The following is a 24,223-nucleotide window of genomic DNA, read 5'->3' as shown; positions in this document are numbered from 1 at the left end:
CAAGGCCGATTTTCATTGCCCATCCCTAATGCCCTTAAGGTGGCAGTGAGCTGCATCCTTGAACCGTAGCAGTCCGTTTGGTGAAGGTACTCTTCTTATTTCTGTTAGGCAAGGGTGTTCAAGGATGAAGAAGCAACGGCGATATATTTTCAAGTCAGGATGGTGTGTGACTTTGAGAATTTGAAAGTGGTGGTGTTCCCCTGCAGGTGCTGCCCTTATCCTTCTAGGTGGTAGAGGTTATGGGTTCGGGAGGTGCTGTCGAAGAAGCCTTGGCAAGTTACTGCATTACATCGTGTAAGTGATGCACACTGGAGGGATGATGCATCAGTGATGGAGAGAGTGAATGTTTAAGGTGGCAGATGTGGTGCCAATCAAGTGGGAGGTTTTGTTCTGGTTGGTGTTGAGCTTGTTGAGTGTTGTTGGAACTGCACTCATCCAGGCATGTGGAGAGTATTCCATCATAGTCCCGACTTGTGCCTTGTAGGTGGTGGAAAGACATAGGGGAGTCAAGAGGTGAGTCACTCGCCATAGAATGCACAGCCTCCGAATTGCTCTTGCAGGTGCATTGTTTATCAGACATTACTGAAATCTCCTCCCATCTGTCCTTTCAGTCTTTACACTGAGCAACTCCTCATCTTGAACTCACCCTGCCTCTGCTTTGATTTCCCCACTCTTCTCCCTGAGCCTCATGCTCCAGAAACACTCCCAATGCGCAGATAGGCCATCTTCTCTAATCATTAATCATGCAAGGGGTTGCAACCTCTTATTCCCCGCTCTGCTCCTAATTTTTGCCCCAGTAACCTACATCAGTCTCATCCCTGAAATGCATTTCCTGTTTCCTCAACCCCCTCACATCAGCTACTCATTACTAAACTTTCCCATTTTGGTTCCATGTTTGGCGATATAATTTTCTTGCTAATTTTGGCAAAGCTACTGTCTTCAAGCAAAAAATTGCATTTAATCCACTCCCCTTTTTTCTAACTCTCATTCCCAATTTACCCTTTCTCTTAAAAGTTTTTGGGTGTGTTCCAACCCAAATATCCCCTTGTTTCTTCAACCACCCCTTATTTGTGTCCCTCCAATTCAGCTTTCATCTCACTCAAAGTATCAAGGCCACTTAGATCAGTCACTATACAACCTGTGTGACTATGACTGAGGCTTACTGTTCCTCTGTCTTCCTTGCCTGCCCATTTTCCTTTATGGCCTGTCTCTGGTCTTTGTTCATATGGCTTTATTCAATGCTATGCATTTGTTTTTGACAGCCAAGTAAAATTTCCCTAATTGATGGATACCAGTTTAGTCTTGCTAAAATCTTTGTAGTTGAATGTAAACAACAGAAAGGTATGCTAGATTTGCTATTTGCCATTTTCATGGTGAGTTAGCAAGTACAAAACTAACATTTTTATTTGGAGGTTTCTTTTTACTTTTTTAACATGCACATCATTCTAGCAATTTAAATATTTTCTGTTTTCGCAGGAATAGCTGGATTAAAATCGGTTCCAGTTTTATTGACCTGATCTGCCAGTAGTAACGTTCTGTTGAGGTTGCATTGTTGAATGAAATGATAGAACAGAATTCAAGGAGGGCCATGTTTGATTTTACAGTCCTCTGTCAAGAAGGTAAGGAATACAAAACATTACTGATACTTTTATGTTGCTCTTGTGATACTGCCACTTCGTGGTACTGTGCTACACAGGTAAAATCTATTACACACATGTCTCAAGATTACTGTTCCCTGTTCTTAGACTGTAATGACTTAGTATCTTGATTTAAATCAAATGAAGGTACTATCAGGGCACGTTGCATTTGTATCCTTCCTTGTTTTTAAAAACACACTCTTGTCCCTTGTTGCAGATTTGGGACCATTATGTCCAAATTGGTTCGAAGAACTTAGTTTGTCAGCATCTTCTAACCAGCTTAATCGACATAGAGATGATGCCCGTTGCTTTACATCTAGTTATTTTAAAACACCATGGCCGAAGCAGACTTTATATAACCAGCTAGATTGTACTCCATCAATCTTCAGTGGTCTGACTTTAATAACCCCCTCAGCATCCACACCAGAACGAGGGAATTATCAGACTAGGTTGAAAAGAGGTAAGTCATCAAATCTCTGCAAAAATCCAGCGTATGTGTCATGTTTGATATCCTGAGATTCATGATTTTGGGGCTTTGAAAACCTGCATGTGTGGCATTTTCTGATGTAGCACAAGTTAAGTAGGGATGTGATGCCAAACTACTTTATTTTACAGCATATTATTCTGTAGCCCAAAGGGTAGAAAAACAGTTGGGTCCAACATTTTTGGCCATTTTTTTTAATTGAAAAACTACGATGAAGGGCTAAACTCCATAATGCACAACACAACTAAAGTTGAAAGATGAAAGGCTGAGGTAAATCAGGCAGCAGTGATTAGATAGTTGTTGGAGGAAGGAAAGATTGAGCTTCTTCAATTTAAAATTCTGCAGAAGAGTGAGGTAGAGCAGGAGACTGATGAAATTTATACGCATTGCATGTGAAAATTTGAGGAGGAACAGCGTGTAGAATACTTGAAATTTAGAAGGAACAGGGTATGAAAGATCAAGAGAAGCAATATTCAAGTTTTGAGCAAACATTGACTTCATAAAGAGATGAGCAATATTGTAGAGGCAAAGGAGTATTTTTGGCATCAAGCAATGGAAAAGTAGTAGGAGTTTCATACAGTCATAATGAGGCCATGTGATGAAGGGCTAAAGATATATGCCATCAAAGATGAGAGGTGGTAGCTTTGGTGATGCTATGAGAAACTATATGCAGAGGGATCTGGGTATCGTCGTGCATGAATCACAAAAGTTACTGTACAAGTACAGCAAGTAATTAGGAAAGCTAATAGAATGTTATTTATTGCAAGGGGTATTGAATACAAAAGTAGGGAGGTTATGCTGCAGTTATACTGGGCATTGGTGAGATCACATCTGGAGTACTGTGTACGGTATTGGTCTCCTTATTTGGGGAAGGACGTAAATGCATTGGAAGCAGTTCAGAGAAGGTTTACTAGACTAATACCTGGAATGGGCGGGTTGTCTTTTGAGGAACGGTTGGACAGGCTAGGCTTGTATCTGCTGAAGTTTAGAAGAGTAAGAGGCAACTTGATTGAAACATACAAGATCCTGAGGGGTCTTGACACGGTGGATGTGGCAAGGATGTTTGCTCTTGTGGGAGAATCTTAAACTAGGGGGTCACTGTTTAAAAATAAGGGGTTGCCCATTTAAGACAGAGATGAAGAAAAATATTTTCTTTCAGCAGGTCGTGAGTCTTTGGAACTCTCTTCCTCAAAAGGTGGTAGAAGCAGAGTCTTTGAATATTTTTAAGGCAGAGGTAGATAGATTCGTGATAAGCAAGGGGGTGGAAGGTTTTTGGGCGTAGGCAGGAATGTGGAGTTGAGGTTACAAACAGATCTGCCATGATCTTGTTGAATGGCGGAGCAGGCTCGAGGGGCTGAGTGGCCTCATCCTGCTACTAATTTGTGAGTTTGTATATCTTTCGAGAATTGAAACAAAATTTTAATTGCCTGTTGAGGGTTGTGGAAATTTGGAAGTTGTCAGCACTAAGAACATACTAACTGAAAGAAGTTCGGGGAAACCATTCTATCAATGGAGCTTATCCTTCCACAGAAACCTATTCTGTTTCCTGCCCCATCACACCGTTTAACTGACCGTTGAATGATTCCAGAGTTTTGCCTCCTCTGCCCTACACAGAAAAATGACACTTTGATGTAGGAAGCATTTCTTCATGCAGTCCGACCTTGTCTTTTAGCAACTTGTACCTATGTCGCCTTGTCCCACAGTTGTCATTTAACTTGAAATGAACTTTTTCTCGTGTATCCATAATTTTATGAATGTAGAATAGAGACACCAGCAACCAAGTGGATAGTAAAGGTGATAAACAGCCAAGATAATTCTGTGAATAAGGACCAGAAGAAGGAGAAAAGAACAGAACTTTCGCGATTCCCAAATTGATAGAAGAAAAGCTAATGGATTAGATAACAATACAGCAGAGTAGAGCAATTTGAGAGGAAAATAAATGACCATGAATATGACAGGTGGGATTTTAATTTATTTCGAAGTGCAGTCTTGGGGGCCCCAGCAGAGATTTTTGGGGCATCTAAGGCAATCACAAATGATTTACCGAAGTGTTCAAGAACAGAGCTTCAGACAGACTTGCTTTGGCGATTTGGAAGTTCTGGTGAGTAATATCAACAGCAATGTGAAAAATCATACTGACATTCACAGGTTCGGCCAGAACTTTCAAGGTAGTAATTTGAAAGCGATTGGTTCCATAATCATAGAATATACTAATATAAAGGCAATAAGACAGTAGTTTGAAGGGTAATGAGAATCACCTTCCTTAAGGATTTATCAAGAGACTGCATAAGAGGATGGTGAGATGGGTACCATCAGAACCAGATGTCTTCTTGAAATACATCTGATTGAATTACCCAGGTCGCCTTTGTTCACTTATCAGCTTTTCCCATTGAAGATGCTGTGCCCCACCATTGCATGGCACAGTAAAACGAGTCATCTTTAAAATATAAATCTCCCACAAATCTCCTTCATTTAGTAATGTAACTTTTTTCTTTTGAAGTATAAGTTGTGGTCAATGACTTGTGTTTCCTTCCCCTTTATTTTAAATTAATAGTATTACTGTACCTCCAGCTATACCATATTCACTTCATGAGCCAAGCAGGCATACAGATGATACCCTCCTAGGGTCAGAGGTTTACCAGTATTGCACTGTAATTATATTATAGGAAATGTGCGAGAGCTATCTTGCAGAACTTATCAAGTTTCCTGTCCCTCCCTGTAGGGAAATACCAGCCTTCTGTTTGGCACCCCTACCTAATAACTGGCATGTAGGAAATCAATGCAGATGTTAGGCTGAATCCAATTGCTTTGGTACAACAATATACTGCAATCATAATTGTAAAAATTTTGCGCTAACATGCTGCAAGGCTAAAAATAACATTGATCTCAATTTTAATGTGATTATGAATGAAGTGATTTTACAGTTATGTAACATGACAATTGGTATGAATTTGCATTTAGCAGGAAACTGTAGTTATTCTACTCTGCCACACGGAATTATACCTTCGTACAAGGCAAGCGAACCTGAAACCTCAAATCCAGCTGTTGATATTTCTTTAATGCAGAGGTATGCTCAATTCTTCTTTCTCTTTATGTTAATGCAAGGCACTGTGGCCTGAATTTTCTTCTTGGATAAGGTTACTGCCAGAAGTGTATTGGGGTTACACTTCTAACTGGTGGTGTGTCCCTATCCTATTTTCAAGGGTCAGCTTTATATTAATATGTTTGTGGGGATCTCTGAGTGCTATTCTCTTCACCTGTTGAGAGGTTCATTCTGAGGGTGGGGAGTGGTGGGAAAATCCAGCTCCCAAATTTTTAATGCTCTCTAGTTGAGGATTTACCAGCTAAAATTCAACCAAGGAGGAGCTAGCCCTTTTCATCAGAATTCTGATGTAAGGTCACAGACCTGAAATGTTAACTCTGCTTCTCTTTCCACAGATACTGCCAGACCTGCTGAGTATTTCCAGCACTTCCTGGTTTTTATTTCCGATTTCCAGAATCTGCAGAATTTTGCTTTTAGTAATCAAGAGGCCCAGGCTCATGCCCCAGGGACACTGGTTCAAATCCCACTATGGCAGCTGGTGGAATTCAAATTCAATTAATTAATGAGTTCCATTAGTGAATAAAAACTTTGGAATTGAAAGCTATTCTCAATTTCAGGGCACCATTGCTATCACCGATTGTCATAAAACCCCATCTGGTTCACTAATGTCCTTTAGGGAAGGAACTCTGCTGTCCTTACCTGGTCTGGCCTTCATGTGACTCTAGACCTTCAGCAATATGGTTGACTCTTAACTGCCCTCTGAAATGGCTGAGCAAGCCATTCAGTTGTCAAGGGCAATTAAGGATTGGACAACAAATGCTGGCCTTGCCAGCGATGCTCACATCCCGCACCCCCCCCCCCACCCCACCACGAAAGATTTTTTTAAAAATTGTGCAGACCCAATGCACCAAAGGCCACTTTCTGCATTGTAAAGTTGTGATTCTTATCCTAGAAGTATTTGGAGAAAAACACATCGGATAGGGCTTTCATTTTTTGCAAGGATTGCCATCAACTTTGTGAATCACACCTGTACATTTAAAAAAAATACTCCCACGCATTTTGCCTGAATGAGATGAAAAATGATACAGGAATGAATTATACTTGCTAGTACAATATGTAACTTCAGTTTTTATGGAAGGAAGTCTAGTGGGCAACTACAGGGTATCGTTGTTCTTCACTGCTACAAGGTCTTAACTATTCTGCAAACTAGAATTTATTTGTTTCATGGGTTGTAGGCGTCGCTAACAAGGCCAGCATTTGTTGCCCATCTTTAATTGCCCTTGAGAGGCGGTATTGAGCTGCCTTTTTGAACTGTTGCAGTCCATCTGGTGCGGGTACACCCGCAGTGGTGTTAGGAAGGGAGTTCCAGAATTTTGATCCAGCAACAGTGAAGGAGCGCTGATGTATTTCTAAGTCAGGATGGTGTGTGGCTTGGAGGGGAACTTGCAGATGGTGGAGTACCCATGCGTTTGCTGCCTTTGTCCTAGGTGGAAGAGATTGCAGGTTTGGAAAGTGCTGTCAAATGATCTTTTAGATTATGAAAAGGACAGGGAACCAAAAAACTCATTGGATGGATATTGATTCTTATTTATTGATGTAAATTGTATGATGCTGATTACATAAGGAATGATCCCTTTATTCTATAAAGGAATAAATAACTTGTTAATTCATTTGGGGAATTTTTGTGTTATGTGTGAGAATGGTGTGGCTGAGGTTTACCTGGAATTTACTTGATATTGAGGCTGGGTAATGCTGCTCAAACTGTTCTAATCAGTCCTCCTTCACTCTGCTTCTGCTTAATGCCTTATCAGCAACACAGCTGAGTTGGGGCCCATCATTTTTATGGGGTTTGAAGTGTGATAGTGCTGATCCATTAATTGTGTTGAAGTTATAAATTGTCTTGACACCATCCAGAACTTAATAAGAAATTAAAAAGTGGACCATCACAGTAAACTTGGATTGGAACTGTAAATGATTTGCACAAAATCTTGACTTTTTTTCACTCCATTTATGTTCAAGTAAAAACAGTTCACTAATACATTGTAGCTTACAGTACTATAGATTCCTTCACTGGTGGCAACAAATTCAGTATTGTAAACAGCAGAACTGTTCATTTACATTACTACCTTTCTGGTAGCAGTAGGGAAATTGATGAAGCATTGCTTGCACTATATAATGTGCAACTTACATAATGTTACGGTTACTTGAGACTTAGTTCAATAAATGCACAAAATGACTCATCGTATATGGGATGGAGTTCAACCTCGAAAATAAATTGAGGCATATTTAGCAGTGCTGGATTTTAGGAAGAAAAGCTTCACACTACAAATTTGCTCATAAAATGCAACATTTTATTTTATGCACAGGGATCACTATTGCCTAAATAACTGAAGCTATTTTTCCAAAGAGTGAGAATATGACTTTAGCACCCTTTTAGGTAGAATAGAAAATATTGTTAATTATTTTGAGTAGTGTTTGGTGAGGGGTTAATATTGTTGAAGGGATACTGTACATTTTTGTACTAAACATTATTACGACTGAGGCGGGAGGAGTGCACTGTTTATTCTAGTTCCAATTCTCCACTGGTCACAACATATATTTAAATTTTCCCACTTATCAATACAGTCAATCATAGACTCTGTTTTATCCCAGAATAAAACACACCAACTAGGTTTCTTTAAACAACAAAATTATCAGTTTATTATAAAACAAGTCATAACCAGTAATGAAGTAAAGCATAAACACAGATTGAAATAGTAAAGTTCTCTTTTTACCTTATCCCCTCGCACTCTCACACGCACACACCGATACGCCGGTAAACGGAAAAATAAAGGGATTTGCATTTTAGAGCTCTATTACAAAAGAAAGCACTTGGATTAAATACTTGCTAATTCTTGAAGACAAAAGAGAAGATATGGAAAGAGGTCCTTTATTTTGGTTTGGCGTCCCAAAAGCATATAGATGGCTGTCACTGGGATCTTCCTAAAACAGTTCTTTTTAGGCAACGTTGAAGATCAGTTTGGGTAAGCTTCTAGGAAATGCAGCAACATAGAGGTTTCAGACACAGGCCTTCCAGGACGAATGCAGCCACAGTTTCAGCCTGCTTCCTAATTTTGCATTTCAGCTCCTCAAGAGATGGAAAACTGGCAGGCTTTGTCCAAACTGCTGGAACAGACTGAATTGGGGTGGTTTGTTGTTCTTGGCAAGTTTTCTCCAACTGCTTTTCAAACCACTATTATCCCCAATTGCCTTTTGTAACAATTCAAAGTGAAACCAAAAACATTCCAGAAGTCAAGCCTCTTGACTTCTATAAATCCTTACCTGTCACTTCTTTGTAAACATCTCGCCAAGTCAAAAACAACCCCTACTGGGTAATTATTTGAAGACAGGTGCCTTCCACTAATTGTTTTTAACACTCCTTGATCCTTCCAGTAATTGTTTGTTTTCGAAGCCAGACCTCTTAGTAGCCCTGGTAAAAAAAAAATCCATGAACTCTTCTCACTTTTCCCAAAATAAGCCAATGTCCAGCTCTAAAATACATGAATTCGCAAAAAAAACTTTAAAATATAGAAGCATTCTGTTACGACCAAGTGAGAAAGGTGTCTTGGGGTCTCTTTCAGCCTTCACTTGGTCTTAATGTAACAGGGTTTCATTTTTAAACACACTGTGTTTTGAGTACCCCCTTGGTGAATCCTTGTTCACCGCTTTCCAATTATAAGGCAAAGAAATTAGCACAAACAGGTCTTCTTAGGTTTAAAGAAGAAAAGTGAAATTTATTTAAACTTAAACTCTAATTCGGTTAACACCTACGGATACATGCCACGCCCCATGCTAGCATACACGATACGCACGTGCAAATAGAGACAGAAAAGAGCAGAAGAAAAAATAGAGAGGTTTGAGGCAATATCAGAAGAGTTTCTTGTTACTGTGCTACGAGCTCACTGTAGTCCTTTTGCAGGTGGTCTTGCTTTTCATTGAGGTAAACCTTGTTCACCGTAGGAGACCTCTCTTTCGGGGTTCATGTGTCTTCAATGGGTCTTCAGTTTCATGAGAAAGGGATAGGAGCAGATAGAGAGAAGTTCTTAGTCCAGTAGCAAAGAGCTTTGACTCTGTGGCAAGTTCAAATTCAAAAAAACTTCAACAGCCAGTCAATCATGTCTGTTTGTGTATTCGGCCATCTTAGCAGTTAACCTGGAATGCTAGCCTCTCCACCTTCAATGTCTGATAATCAAAAGTCCATTGTGGATTAAATTGGAGCAGGGAGTGGCCCCTTTGACCCTTCCAAATACTGTCTGTTACTATGCAAATGTCTTTCCAGTCAAGGGTCTGTTTTTTTTTCAACAAGTTCTTTACTCCAGTAACAGTTTAAAAATCAATGTTGATGTGGCAAAATATGAGTGGCTCATTCTTGGCAGGTGGGGGCCTACATGACAATTCGTAACACCTCCATCCTTGGAGGAATGAAACGCCATTTTTAAATGCGTTTCATTACAAAGTGTGGAAAAGAAATAAACATTTTAAAACACATTTTCACGCTCATACTCATTCACTCTTTACCTGTAGCTAATACAGTTCTGCTTTGTACCATCTTTGCATTCAGATAATTCAAATCAAAGTTAAATTCCAGATAAAGCATCTGCAATTACATTATTTTTGCCTGCAATGTGGATAATCTTTAAGTGATAAGGTTGCATTAGTAATGTCCATTGGAATAGTCTGGCATTCTGGTTTGAATTTTTCCACAAGGCTAGGGGGTTATGATCAGTATAAACTAGGGGGTCTCTGTATCGTAGTAGACATAGACTTCAAAATGCTTAGGAGCCAATAATAAACCTAGGGTTTCTTTTTCCACTGTTGAATATCTTTTCTTTGATGTCGATTTAGCTTTTTAGAAAAGTATCCAACTGGCCTTTCTATGCCCGATTCATCTTGTAACGAAACTGCACCGAGCCCTAGGTCACGAGCATCAATTGCTGCCTTGAAGGGCTTAGTGAAATTTGGAACAGCCAACACTGGTTCATTAATCAAAATGGCTTTCAGCCTCTCAAAAGATGCTTGGCACTTCCCTGACCACGCTACCTTGGTTTTCTTTTCCTGTAGTAAATCTGTCAGTGGAGCAGCTATGGTACTAAAATTTGGTACAAACTAGGTAGAAACCACACATCCCCAAAAACGTCATGATTTCTCACTTAGTCTTAGGGTTAGGGAACTCCACTAATGCTTGTACTTTCGCTGTTCTTGGCAACACTTGTCCTTGCCCTACTGCATGCCCGAGGTAGGTCACTTTCACTTTTGCAAATTCACTTTATTACTAAATCAGGTGATTGTAATTTTTTAAACAGAGCTTCTAGTTGTTCCAAGTGGTGCTTCCAAGTATCACTGTGTACCAGCACATCATCAAGGTACTCTACACAGTTAGTAACACTGGCTACCACTTGATTCATTAGTCTCTGAAAGGTTGCTGGGGCATTTTTATAGCCCGAATGGCATCACTCGGTATTGGAAAAGACCGTCTAATGTGACAAAGGCCAATATTTCTTTAGCTCCGGGTGTTAAAGGAGCTTGCCAGTATCCCTTTAACACATCTATTTTTGTAAGATAAAATGGCACTGTTCACTCTGTCAATACAGTCTTCCAAGCGAGGAATTGGGTAAGAGTCTGTCTTTGTTACTGCATTAACTTTACTGTAGTCTATACAGAGTCTAGTTGGACTGTCAGGTTTAGGCACTAATACCACTGGTGAACTCCAGCTGCTTTGATTGAGTTCAATTAGGTGGTTTTCCAGCATGTATTGGATTTCTGCTTTCACCTGGGTCTGTTTCTCTGGACTTAAGTGGTAAGGATGCCCTTTTATAGGAAAGGATTCCCCTACATCCACATCATGTGTGGCTAAAGTTGGACATCCTGACTTATCCCTACAGACTCTTTTAAATGCTGTGAGTAGCCTTGTTAGGTCTTCTCGTTATTCTGCATCTAAATATGAAAGCATAATGTCCAATTTCGCTAACAATTCAGTATTAGCTAACCGGAGGTTCAATTTTGAGAGTTGTCTCAGCCTCCTTCTACCTCATCCTCACTATCCCTTTCATTCTTCTCTGTCCCTACTACCTGACATACGTGTGCTTGCTTATCCTCCTCCTGGAAATGATATTGTTTCAACATATTGATATGACAAAACCCATTCTTTTTCTGGCGACCTGGAGTATAAATCAAATAATTTACTTTACCAATTCTCTTGTCCACTTTAAATGGACCACTGAATTGTGCTTTCAGTGGTTCACCCTGTAAGGCAGTAATACTAACACCTCATCCCCTCGTTAAAATGTTTGGGTCTTGGCATGCTTGTCCGCCCATTTTTTTTCATGATTGTTTGGGAAGCTTTAAGGTGTTCCTGAGCCACTTTGCAGGCTATCATGAGCCATTCTCGGAACACGGATACGTAATCTAACACAGAAGATGCATCTCTCTTTTCTAAAAGCCTTTCTTTAATTAGTTTTAGAGGACCTCTTACCTCATTCCATAAACTAATTCAAAAGCACTAAAACCGGTAGATTCACTAGGTGAATAACTAGTGGCAAACAAAAGAAGTTCTACTCCTTTATCCCAATCATAAGGATATTCATGTCCCCTATGCCCTGATCATCGTTTTGAGGGTCTGATGGAACCTTTCTAAAGCTCCTTGTGTATGTGGTGTGCTGTGTTATACCCAAATTACCCATAACTTGTTGAAAAACTTTAGACATAAAATTGGAATCTTGATCCAACTGAATCTCAATTGGTAATCCATAGCTGGTGAAATACTGGGTTAACTTCTCTACCAGTACCTCCACAGAAATTATTCTCAAGGGAATGGCCTCAGGGAACCAAGTAGCCATATCTGTGATAGTATATATTGGTGTCCCGCTTTTGTTTTTGTTAAGGGTCCTATACAGTCTACCAACACCTTACTAAATGGTTCCCCAAAAACTGATATGGGAATTAGAAATGCAGGTTTTATGGCAGGTTGTGGTTCTCTCACAATCTGGCACATATTACAAAACTGCACCACGCCCTTGGAAAGACCTGGCCAGTAAAAATGTCAACTTATACGTGATGTGATCTTCTGGATCCCCATATGTTCCATGTAGGAACTTCATGGGCTATCCTTAATAGTTCCTGGCGATACTTAAACGGTACCACTATCTGATGAACTACCGTCCATTCTTTGTCCGCAGGTCTGTGAGGAGGTTTTCACTTGCTCATCAGAATCCCATCTTAAATATTGTAATCTTCTGGGACTCCTTTTGCCTCAGCTTCAGTTTGAGCTGATTGTGCCACTTTATTTAACTCTGGTCGGCTTGCTAAGCCTTGATCAGAGAAGATTTATTAAACATTTCCTTCGGATTATCCAAATCCCCAAAGAAAGTTTCAGATATTCGACTACCTGATGGTGATGCCAATTTTACCTCCGACAGTAGAACTTGTTTAGTCATTGCTTGGGTTACTACACATGAAGGAAACATTCCTGGAATCTTTTCCTGTAACTGTCTGTCTCTTTAACTTCACTTGGTTTTTCCGTGACTGCGGGAGAAGCTACGACCTTCGCACCGGCCAAATCATTCCCAGGAGTAGGTCAACTCCATTAACAGGCAAACTATAGACAACTGATCACTCTCCTGTATCCTTCACCACTCACATTCTCCACCTTCCAAGTGCATTTCCTTCTGTGACCATGCCTGGAAAGAATTCTCCTGCTTGTCACTTAAATGGCACTTTCAAACTCCATGCTGTCTAGCCTTTGGCCCTCTATTTGCCACAACACTTCTACAGTTACTGATCAATCATACCCTCTCCTCTACATTTGATGCCCTTGTCCCCAATAAAACTTTTAGTCGCTCCCACCCATCATTTTCTTTGTTACGGTCCCCGTCTACGAACATAATCAGATAAGCCACACATTGCCAGATCTCGCTGGACCACTTCTGCTTTGCCAAAACAGCTCGCCACTCCAGAATCATTTGGGATGCAAAGGGGCGGCGCAGTGGTTAGCACCGCAGCCTCACAGCTCCAGCGACCCGGGTTCGGTTCTGTGTACTGCCTGTGGGAGTTTGCAAGTTCTCCCTGTGACAGCGTGGGTTTCCGCCGGGTGCTCCGGTTTCCTCCCACAGCCGAAGAATAGCAGGTTGATGGGTAAATTGGCCATTGTAAATTGCCCCTAGTATAGGTAGGTGGTAGGAGAATGGTGGGGATGTGGTAGGGAATATGGGATTAATGTAGGATTAGTATAAATGGGTGGTTGTTGGTCGGCACAGACTCGGTGGGCTGAAGGGCCTGTTTCAGTGCTGTATCTCTCTATGATTCTATAACTCCTACAGTTACTGTTCCAGACAATAGGTCACACTCTAGGTGCACCCGATGCAAAAGTACAGGTATCTACTCCCTGCCAATACCATTCACTAAAACCTTGGCATTCAGTATACTCTCTGGTAGAAATATTATGCCTTTCCCCAGCAAAAGAGTTTGGGTGACTCCTGTATCCCTAAGTATAACTATAGGTTTACCTGCCTCACCTGAGGAATAAGGAATTACTTTTCCTTTTGACAAGAATTCTCTATAACTCCCAGGTATCTTGTTCACAAGCCCTGCACTCAGTGGATTTTGTATTTAGCCTTACAGCTGCAGTCAGAGCTATAGCCTGATCTGCTGTACTCTCAGTCAGGGCCCCATTCTCTGCATTGGCTTTGTGTACCCCAGTAAGTCCCATGGGTTTATCCTGCAACTTCCAGCATTCTGCACGAAGGTGTCCCACCTTGTGACAATGGTAACATTTAGGCTTGCGGACCTCACGTCCACCCTCAGCGCCTTCCTTTCTGGTCTGAGGAGCAGATCCTGGGGCATTCCCAGCTGTCCCTCCTTGTCTCTGGCTACTTGCCTTCATTTCACCCTCCCATCTTCTATCCTTCTCAGGTTTGTGGGGGTGATGGATGAAGGGTTTGGGCATATAAACAAGCTCATAATCATCAATTTCTGCTGCCTGTCTGGCCATTAAAACCTTCTGGTTCTCTACTAATGGAGGGAGTGAATTTTTAAATTCTTCCAGGACAATTAGTTCCCTAAGATTCTCATGCATGCCCTTTACCTTTACTGCCTGTATCCAGCGATCAAAAATATTTTGCTTTATCCTCTCAAAATTCTATATAAGTCTACCCAGACAATCTCTGGACGTTCCGAAACTTCTGTCAGTAAGCTTCAGGGATTAACAAATGCATCGAAAAGGACATTTTTGCCATCTCATTATCTGCAGAAACCTCCTCAGAAACCATGACGTAAAATTCATGAGCTCTGCCCATCAGCCTGCTTTGCATAAGTAGTGTCCAGCTTTCCTTCAGCGACTATGATATTAAAATGGAATTCTGATGAGGAAGTGGAGACCTTCCCACAGAGCTGTGGACGAAGAATGTATGGTAGTTCATCAGATAGTGGTACCGCCTACATATCACCGGGAACTATTAAGGATAGCCCATGAAATTCCTATAGCGGGACATGTGGGGATCTGGAAGACCAAATTATCTATAAGTTGACATTTTTACTCGCCAGGTCTTTCCAAGGGTGTGATGCAGTTTTGTAATACTTGCCAGATTGGGAGAACCGCAACCTGCCATAAAACTAGCACCTCTAATTCCCAAAAATGAAAAATGCCTCTACGTCCCTTTCCTCAAACTTAGGGAGGTCTTGCACAAATTTAAACAGCTCCCTGCTGGGTCCTGGCCTGGAGTCAGAACTTTCCTCACCAGAGTTTTCCTTGAAGTCAAGGCCACCCTGTTTTCTCAGTTCTAGCTTTTTAACTTCGAATTCCCTTCTCTTTCTCTTCGAAATTCGAGTTCATGTTTTTTCATAGTCAATTCTTTTTCCTACTCAAGTTTTCTCTTTTTTTTCTCTTTATTTGTCAAGTTCAAGCTACCTCATCTGTAACCGTATTTTAGCTAATTCAACTACACTACTCTCTGGTTTGCTTTTTTTCTTCTGCAAATTGCAAATGTTGTGCTATTACTTCAATTATGTCTGCTTTCTTAGCTCGTGGTTTTAACTCTTAACACCAACAATTCTGCCAAATCTTTTAGTTTAACCTTGGTTAAGTGTCTCAAATCACTCAGGGATACATCCTCCTTCCCCAGAAAAGTCGCAGCAACTGTTAAAGACATTCTGGTAGAGTAAACTTTAATGTACTGCACAAGAAACCTGATTTTTTTTTTCAATTATTATTACCCCACTTACAATTGCACATCGTTGGCATTGGATATCCTGCAAAGAGCCACCAATTATATGTTATGACCAAGGGGGGGAAGGAGTGCACTGTTCATTCTAGTTGATGCGGTCAATCATACACTCTATCTTTTATTCCGGAACACAATACACCAGCCAGGTTTCTTTAATAAACAACAAAATTATCAGTTTTTTCTAAAACATGTCTTAACCAGTAATGAAGTAAAGCATAAACACACAGATTTAAATATTAACATTCCCTTTTTACCTTAGCCACTCACTCACTCCATTGTAGAGCCCTATTACAAAAAAAGACAAAAAAACCCACTTGGATTAAATACTTGCTAATTCTTGAAGGAAGAGAAGATATGGAAAGATGTCCTTTGTTTTGATTTGGCGTCCCAAATGCATTCGCTGGGATCTTTCTAAAACCGTTCTTTTCAGGCGACATTGAAGAGTCCTCAAAAAAAAAACTTAAAAAAATATAGAAGCACTTGTAACAATATTTATAATGGCAAAAAAAGTATGATTCTAAGTTGGTATGTCAAAAATGCAGGTCACTGAAGTCTATTTCAATTCTGGGTTGTAATCTAAAGCCATTAGTTTTCTGAGGTAATAAATGCTTACGCTTGATCCCAACAACCTCTGAGATACATGTTGCAGGTATATATTAAAAAAATCAACTATCAAGTTTTTTCAGAGTTGGTCCTACACACCACATCCCTCCTGACAAAAGGAGATACTGTCGGTATGAGTGATAATATCTGCATTGAAGAGGAAAAGAAAATGCTCCATAAATCATGCCTCATAGTAAAACTACGAGTGCAACATATAAATTCAGCAAAAAGTTAGAGGCTAATTCATTTCTTTTTTACGTCATTCTAGCCCAGCTCTCTTGCACAATACATTCAGGACTCCACAGCGTACTTATCCTATTCAAGGTGGGTGTAATTTCTATATGATTGTCTACTATAATGCAGCAATTACTTGTCCAGATGCTCATGGCACTTTAAAATGTTGAAAATTGTCTAATTTGTTCACTTGTAGAACTGTCAAAATAACATTAGATTAATTAGAAAGGTTAAGTCTGACAACTGGGAGTAAGCATGTCCTCTTCGTACAAACAAATTAGCAACTGAAGCACACTTTGCCACAATTTTCTGCAAAATATTAATTACATTTATAGTCGGGTGCAAAAATATTCACAGTTTTAAAAAATATTTTCTTCCAGATGATGGATGTTCATTTTTCAGTCCTTTATTATCATCTGAGGTAAGGATTTGTTCAGTTTGATTTTTTTTTGCTTTGTTTTAAAGGAAAATATTGCAAACCTTATTTCTTAAATAGGTCATATCAAAGCAAATTTCAGAAAGCCTTGGAGTTGAGGTGGATCCTGACATGTCTTGGACTAGTTCATTAGCAACTCCTCCATCATTGAATCCAACAGTTATTATATGTAAAGGTGAGCTGTGAAAGCAATTTCAACCTTAGAAATGGGGAAAAAGAAATCCTTTATATAATTCAGTAAATGCGTTTTTGTGCTGCCAGTTTTTATATTTGATTTTTTGACCAAGTGCACGGATTATCAGTTACAAAAAGACAGCCAGATTTAGTAGTAGGTATTTTAAGTTTAATTATATGATATTTACTGCAAATGTTGAACATCTCTAATTCAGCTAGTGAAGTTGTTGGGGGTTGAGTATGGTGAATCAAATATTTGTGGATTACGAACAGCGTTCCACAAACAACTTTAAAATTACCTTGAAATGATAACTTTCTGATTAGATCCATTTTCTATTTTAGAAGAAATGTTTTTATCATTCTTGTGTTTAAGGGGTGTTTTGATTGAGATATTTCAATTCTTATTATATTATAGGAAAGTAGGGAACAACTCTTCCCTTTAGGAGGAGGATCCAGAGCATGGGTATATTAATCTTAGAATTGGAGCTCAGCTAATTAAATGAAAATTCATGAAAACTGTATTCAAATAAAAGATTTCGTAAATGTGGAATTCCCTTTCCCAGACAGCCAAAGATGCAAAATCGTTTGGGGTGTTCAAAAGAGACATTGATGTCTACTTGGCAATAAGGTATTCTGGGCATTGAGAAAGGCAGGGGATTGTTCTATAAAGATACAGCTGCCATGGCTAACCAAATGGAAAGAGTTGGCTGGATAGGCTGAATGACTCATTTGTGTTTGTTGTTCCTAGGCATAAGATCTCACATTGTAAACCTCTGGAAGAAACACACAACACTCCTCTGGATTGCTGTTATAAATGGAATCTTTATTATCAACTCCCTCTAGTGGCATACTGCACATGCTACACTAAGCATGTACGGTGGCCTAAAGGCTGGTTCGGGTCTGCATATGAAACCCAACCCGAGCTTGACAGAACCACCTCCGAGCCCGACCCGACCATCATTAACCTACCTTCCCTTTTTCCCTTCGTTGCTTATCTACACAAGCTTAAAATAACTAACAAAACCACCTTTCAAGCCCTAAAAGTAAATTAACATTGGATTCACTTACCTGAGGCTGTGATAGAGCGTGTCCGACCCAGCCAGACCCGACCCGAGCCCGAATGCCGGACCCGGAAGTGTGACCCAAACCCAACACGTCGTAGGGTCCCGTTGGATTCGGGACGGGTAGTCGGCCTTTACGATGGCCTCATGAACAGTACGCTATGCTAAGCGAATTTGTCCCTCTCGTACTCCAACTCGCTCAACCATGCATCAACTGCATTTTAAACTGCCCTAATATTTTTGACTACTGCCTTACCATTTAAGATTATTTCACATATATACCAACTTTTAAATTGGTTTTTAAGATCTAATTTTAAATTTACTTGTCACGAATTTTAATTAATCTTTTTGACCTACTGCTTAATATTTCATCATAGCTCACCCCTTTTGTACTTGGGATCATTCTTATCACTTTCCTAAGCCTCCTCATCACTGTATGTATGTTATTTTTGAAGTGGGGCAACCAGAATTGTGATTTAACTAGTCATAACAATAGAATCCAATGTTCCATTTGCTCTTCTAATTGCTTCTCCATATTTAAAAGCATTAAATCAATTGTAACTTCATTTTCTCCAGTGCTAATTCTGTTCCCTTCATTATATATTTGAATTTCGTTTAACATTTGTTATACATAGAGTACAAAGCAAAGGGGTTATGCTAAACCTTGATAAATCACTGGTTAGGCCTCAACTGGATTATTGTGTTCAATTCTGGGTTCTGTACTACAGGAGAGTGGGGAGCACAAGGTTATTGCAGAACAGAGTGCTAAAGTTGGGAATTTGGAGCAAGTGGGAATTCTCTGCTTTTTTAAATCTGCAGTAACTGGTGAGTTTTTTGTCCCTAAGCTTTGAAACTGTAACTTGATGTTACTTTACTAAATTAGCAACTGATCAAATAAGTAAATAAATAGGTTTTGATAGATATGGCAGGCCAGGTGGTGTGCTGTAACTGCAGCATGTGGAAGTTTGTGGTGAGCATTAGGATCCCGGACAACCACGTCTGCATGAATAAGGAAGGACAATATGAGAGTAGACTAGCAAGAGACATAAAAACAGATTGTAAATGTTTGTAGAGGTACGTAAACAGGAAGATATTCATGAAAGTAAATGTGGGCCTATTCGAGGCAGAGACATCTGAAATTTTAATGAGGAATAAAGAAATGGCAAACTCTGCCACCTAGAAGAACAAGGGCAGCAGACGCATGGGAACACCACCACCTGCAAATTTTCCTCCAAGGCACACACCATCCTGACTTGGAACTAAATCACCATTCCTTCATTGTCACAGGGTTGAAAACATGGAGCTCCCTCCCTAACACCACTGTGGGTGTATCTATGGCAGGTGAACTACAGGAGTTCAAGACAGCTCACCACCACCTTCTCGAGGGCAATTGGAGATGGGCACCGAATGCTGGCCTGGCCAGTGACACTCACATCCCATGAAAGAATAATGGAAAAATGGCAGAGACTTTGAACAAATACTTTATTCTTCTTGGTAGAAGACACATGGCACATTCCAGAAATAATGTGGAACTAAGGGTCTAGTAAGAATGAGGAGCTTAAAGAAATCAGTACAAGTAAAGAAATAGTACCACAGAAATTAATGGTACTAGGTAGCGACACATCCCCTGGACCTGACAACCTGCATCCTAGGGTTTTAAGAGGTAGCTGCAGAGATAGTGGATGCATTTATTTTGATCTTCCAGAAATCCTTATATTCTAGAGCAGTTCCCAAGGATTAGGGGGTAGCAGACATAACCCTGCTATTTAAGAAAGGAAAAGAGAAAAGGGGGAACTATAGGCCAGTTATCCTAGCAGTAGTAGACCAAATGATAGAATCTATTATTAGGGACGTGATACTTGGAGCACTCAAAGTCAGAATGGATTAATGAATGGGAAATTGTGTTTAACAAATCTGAGGATAGATAAAGGGGAAGCAGTGGATGTAGTCTATTTGGATCTTCAAAAAGCATTCAATAAGGTGCCACACAAGAGATTATTACACAAAACTGGGACTCATGGGATTGGGGATAATAATTAACATGGAGTGAGGATTGATTAATGGACAGAAAACATTAGGAATAAACAGAATCACAGAATTATTACAGGGCAGAAGGAGGCCATTCGGCCCATCGTGTCTGCACCAGTTCTCCGCACAAGCAATTCACTTAGTCCCATTCCCCCGTCTTCTCCTCGTAACCCTGCACATTCTTCCTTTTCATATAAACAGTCTAAATCCCTTTTGAATGCTTCAATTGAACCTGCTTCCACCACTCTGTCAGGCAGCGCATTCCAGACCTTAACCACTTGCTGGTTAAAACTAAAGTTTTTCCTCATGTCGCTTTTACTTCTCTTACCCATTACTTTAAATCTGTACCCTCTTATTCTCGATCCTGTCATGAATGACAACAGTTTCTCCCTATCTACTCTTTCTAGAACCTTCATGATTTTGAATACCTGTCAAATCACTTCTGAGCCTTCTCCAAGGAAACAGTCCTAACTTCTCCAATCTATCTTCATAACTGAAGTTCTTCATTCCTGGAACTATTCTTGTGAATCTTTTCTGCACTCTCACCAATGTCCTCACGTCTTTCCTAAAGTGCGCACCCAGAACTGGGCGCAGTACTCCAGCTGAGGGCGATCTAGTGTCTTATATAAGTTCAACATAACTTCCTTGCTCTTGTACTCTATGCCCCTATTAATAAAGCCCAGGATACTGTATGCTTTATTTATCACTCTCTCAACCTGTCCTGCCACCTTCAATGACACGTGCATATACATCCAGGTCCCTCTGCTCCTGCATCCCCTTTGGAATTGTAGCCTTTATTTTATATGTTCTTCCTACCAAAATGAATCATTTCAAATTTCTCTGCATTGAACTTCATCTGCCACTTGCCTGCCCATTTCACCAACTTGTCTATGTTCCTTTTGCAGTTCTACACCACCCTCCTCACAGTTCACAATGCTTCCAAGTTTTGTGTCATCTGCAAACTTTGAAACTGTGCCCTGTACACCTAGGTCTTGGTCATTAATATATATCAGGAAAAGCAAGGGTCCCAACACTGACCCCTCGGGAACTCCACTACAAACCTTCTTCCAGCCCGAAAAACATCCATCAACCACTCCTCTTTGTTTCCTGTCACTCAGCCAATTCCGTATCCATATTGCTACAGTCCCTTTTATTCCATAAGCTATAAGTTTGCTCACAAGTCTGTTGTGTGGCACTGTATCAAAAGCCTTTTGAAAGTCCATGTATGCACATCAACTGCATTGCCCTCATCAACCCTCTCTGTTACCTCTTCAAAAACTCCAGCAAGTTAGTCAAACATGATTTTCCCTTAAATCCATGCTGGCTTTCTTTAATTAACTAACATTTGTCCGTGTGACTATTAATTTTGTCCTGAATTATTCTTTCTAGAAGTTTCCCCAGCACCGAAGTTAAACTAATTGGCCTGTAATTGCTGGGCTTATCTTTACACCCTTTTTTGGACAAGGGTGTAACGTTTGCAATTCTGCAGTCCTCTGCCACCATCCCCGAGTCTGAGGAAGACTGAAAAATTATGGCCAGTGCCTCTGCAATTTTCACCCTCACTTCCCTCAGTATCCTTGAATGCATCTCAACCGGTCCTGGTGCTTTATCTAAAGAAAGAACAAAGAAGAAAGAACAGTACAGCACAGGAAAAGGCCATTCGGCCCTCCAAGCCTGCGCCGATCTTGATGCCTGCCGAAACTAACACCTTCTGCACTTCCGGGGCCCATATCCCTCTATTCCCTTCCTATTCATATATTTGTCAAGATGTCTCTTAAACGTCGCGATCGTATCTGCTTCCACCACCGCCCCTGGCAGCAAGTTCCAGGCACTCACCACCCTCTGCGTAAAAAACTTGCCTCGCACATCCCCTCCAAACTTTGCCCCTCGAACCTTAAACCTATGTCCCCTAGAAGCTGACTCTTCCACCCTGGGAAAAAGCTTCCGACTATCCACTCTGTCCATGCTGCTCATAACCTTGTAAACCTCTATCATGTCGCCCCTCCACCTCCGTCGTTCCAGTGAAAACAATCCGAGTTTTTCCAACCTCTCCTCATAGCTAATGCCCTCCAGACCAGGCAACATCCTGGTAAACCTCCTCTGTACCCTCTCCAAAGCCTCCACGTCCTTCTGGTAGTGTGGCGACCAGAATTGCACGCAATATTCTAAGTGTGGCCTAACTAAGGTTCTGTACAGCTGCAACATGACTTGCCAATTTTTATACTCTATGCCCCGACCGATGAAGGCAAGCATGCCGTATGCCTTCTTGACTACCTTATCCACCTGCGTTGCCACTTTCAGTGACCTGTGGACCTGTACGCCCAGATCTCTCTGCCTGTCAATACTCCTAAGGGTTCTGCCATTTACTGCATACCTCCCACCTGCATTAGACCTTCCAAAATGCATTACCTCACATTTGTCCGGATTAAACTCCATCTGCCATTTCTCCACCCAAGTCTCCGATCTATATCCTGCTGTATCCTCTGACAATCCTCATCATTATCCGCAACTCCACCAACCTTTCTGTCGTCCGCAAACTTACTAATCAGACCAGCTACATTTTCCTCCAAATCATTTATGTATACTACAAAGAGCAAAGGTCCCAGCACTGATCCCTGCGGAACACCACTAGTCACATCCCTCCATTCAGAAAAACACCCATCCACTGTTACCCTCTGTCTTCTGTGACTGAGCCAGTTCTGTATCCATCTTGCCAGCTCACCTCTGATCCCATGTGACTTCACCTTTTGCACCAGTCTGCCATGCGGGACCTTGTCAAAGGCTTTACTAAAGTCCATATAGACAACATCCACCGCCCTTCCCTTATCAATCATCTTCGTCACTTCCTCAAAAAACTCAATCAAATTAGTAAGACACGACCTCCCCTTCACAAAACCATGCTGTCTCTCACTAATAAGTTTGTTTGTTTCCAAATGGGAGTAAATCCTGTCCCGAAGAATCCTCTCTAATAGTTTCCCTACCACTGATGTAAGGCTCACCGGCCTATAATTTCCTGGATTATCCTTACCACCCTTGAGCTTTTCATTTATTTGTTCAGCCACCATGCTGCCTGCTGTAGCACTGGCCAGACTGGCTTTCTGTTGCATATCACATGACTCTCCAGTGCAGCCGTGAATGTGGCCCCGCTGGAACACTTACACATAACAACTAGTTCCTAGCTAATTAGTTCCTAGCACTTTACAGATAGAATAACAATATATAACAGCTGGAAAGTGGGATTAGGTTCAATAGCTCTTTTTCGACTGTCACAGAAATGATGGCCAAATGGCTTCATTCAGTGCTGTAGATGTCTATGTTTACCCCAGGATCCACAGCGTGAGAAGCCACAGAATAAATCAGACAGCAAATGGGAAATCCACACTGGAACGATCAGACTACTTTAAGTATAGACAGCCTATCAAATATCCTTCTAGTGTCTGAATTACCTCCTCTTTCACCATTGTCTGGGTTGCATAGTCTTCCTTGGTAAAGACAGATGCAAAGTATTCTTTTAATACCTCAGCTATGCAGTCTGCCTCCATGCATAAATCCCCTTTATAGCCCCTGATCAGCCCAATTCCTCCCTTTTACTATTTATATGTCTGTAGAAAACTTTGAGATTCCCTTTAATGTAAGGGGGCATTTTGGTTGTTTGTAACTAGCAGGATACCGCAAGAATCAGTACTTGGGTCTCAGCTATTTACAAACTATATTAATGCCTTAGATGAGGGGACTGAATGTAACGTATCCAAGTTTGCTGACAATGCACAGTTAAGTGGTGAGGCGCATGCAAAGATGCTGCAGGGATATAGACAAGTTGGGTGAATGGGCAAGAACATGCCAGATGGATTGTAATGTGAAGTTATCCACTTTGGTAGGACAATAAAAAATTTTTGAATGGCAAGAGACTGGGAAATGTTTGTATTCAGAGGGATGTATGAATCACAGAAAGTTAACACGGAGGTACAACAAGCAAGTAGGAAGGCAAATGGTATATTAGATCTTGTTACAAAAGGACTGGAGTATAAATATAAAGAAAGACTTACTACGTTTTGCAGGGCATTGATGAGGCCGCACCTGGAGTTCTGTGTGCAGTTTTGGTCTCCTCATTATCTGAGAAAGGACATACTTACCCTAGCATGAGTGCAACAGTGGTTCACCAGACTGGTTTCTGGATTGAGGGGATTGTCCAGATAGGAGAGATTGAGCAGACTAGGCCTATATTCCTGAGAGTTTAGAAGAATGAGGTATGATCTACTAGGAACAT

The 24,223-nt window shown here is 40.7% G+C and overlaps 1 protein-coding gene across 6 annotated transcripts in view; it reads left to right on the top strand.

Annotated features, from left to right (window-relative positions):
- brca2 (BRCA2 DNA repair associated) overlaps positions 1-24,223 on the top strand; it is a 177,147-nt gene that overhangs the window by 14,950 nt on the left and 137,974 nt on the right. For 5 of the 6 annotated variants that reach the window (XM_068033510.1, XM_068033506.1, XM_068033509.1 and 2 more), the window contains exons 2-7: positions 1,477-1,619; positions 1,855-2,097; positions 5,083-5,188; positions 16,292-16,347; positions 16,638-16,678; positions 16,754-16,868. In XM_068033510.1, the coding sequence (XP_067889611.1) occupies positions 1,562-1,619; positions 1,855-2,097; positions 5,083-5,188; positions 16,292-16,347; positions 16,638-16,678; positions 16,754-16,868 (619 nt within the window). In that variant the 5' untranslated portion in view covers positions 1,477-1,561. The remainder of the gene's footprint in view (positions 1-1,476; positions 1,620-1,854; positions 2,098-5,082; positions 5,189-16,291; positions 16,348-16,637; positions 16,679-16,753; positions 16,869-24,223) is intronic. The other variant, XM_068033512.1, reaches the window with a different exon arrangement.

This window comes from Heterodontus francisci, chromosome 6 (assembly GCF_036365525.1).
Source record: "Heterodontus francisci isolate sHetFra1 chromosome 6, sHetFra1.hap1, whole genome shotgun sequence".
Lineage (NCBI taxonomy): Eukaryota > Metazoa > Chordata > Chondrichthyes > Heterodontiformes > Heterodontidae > Heterodontus > Heterodontus francisci.
The sequence above is the reverse complement of the archived record's forward strand: the minus strand, read 5'-3'. Positions and strand labels throughout refer to the sequence as shown.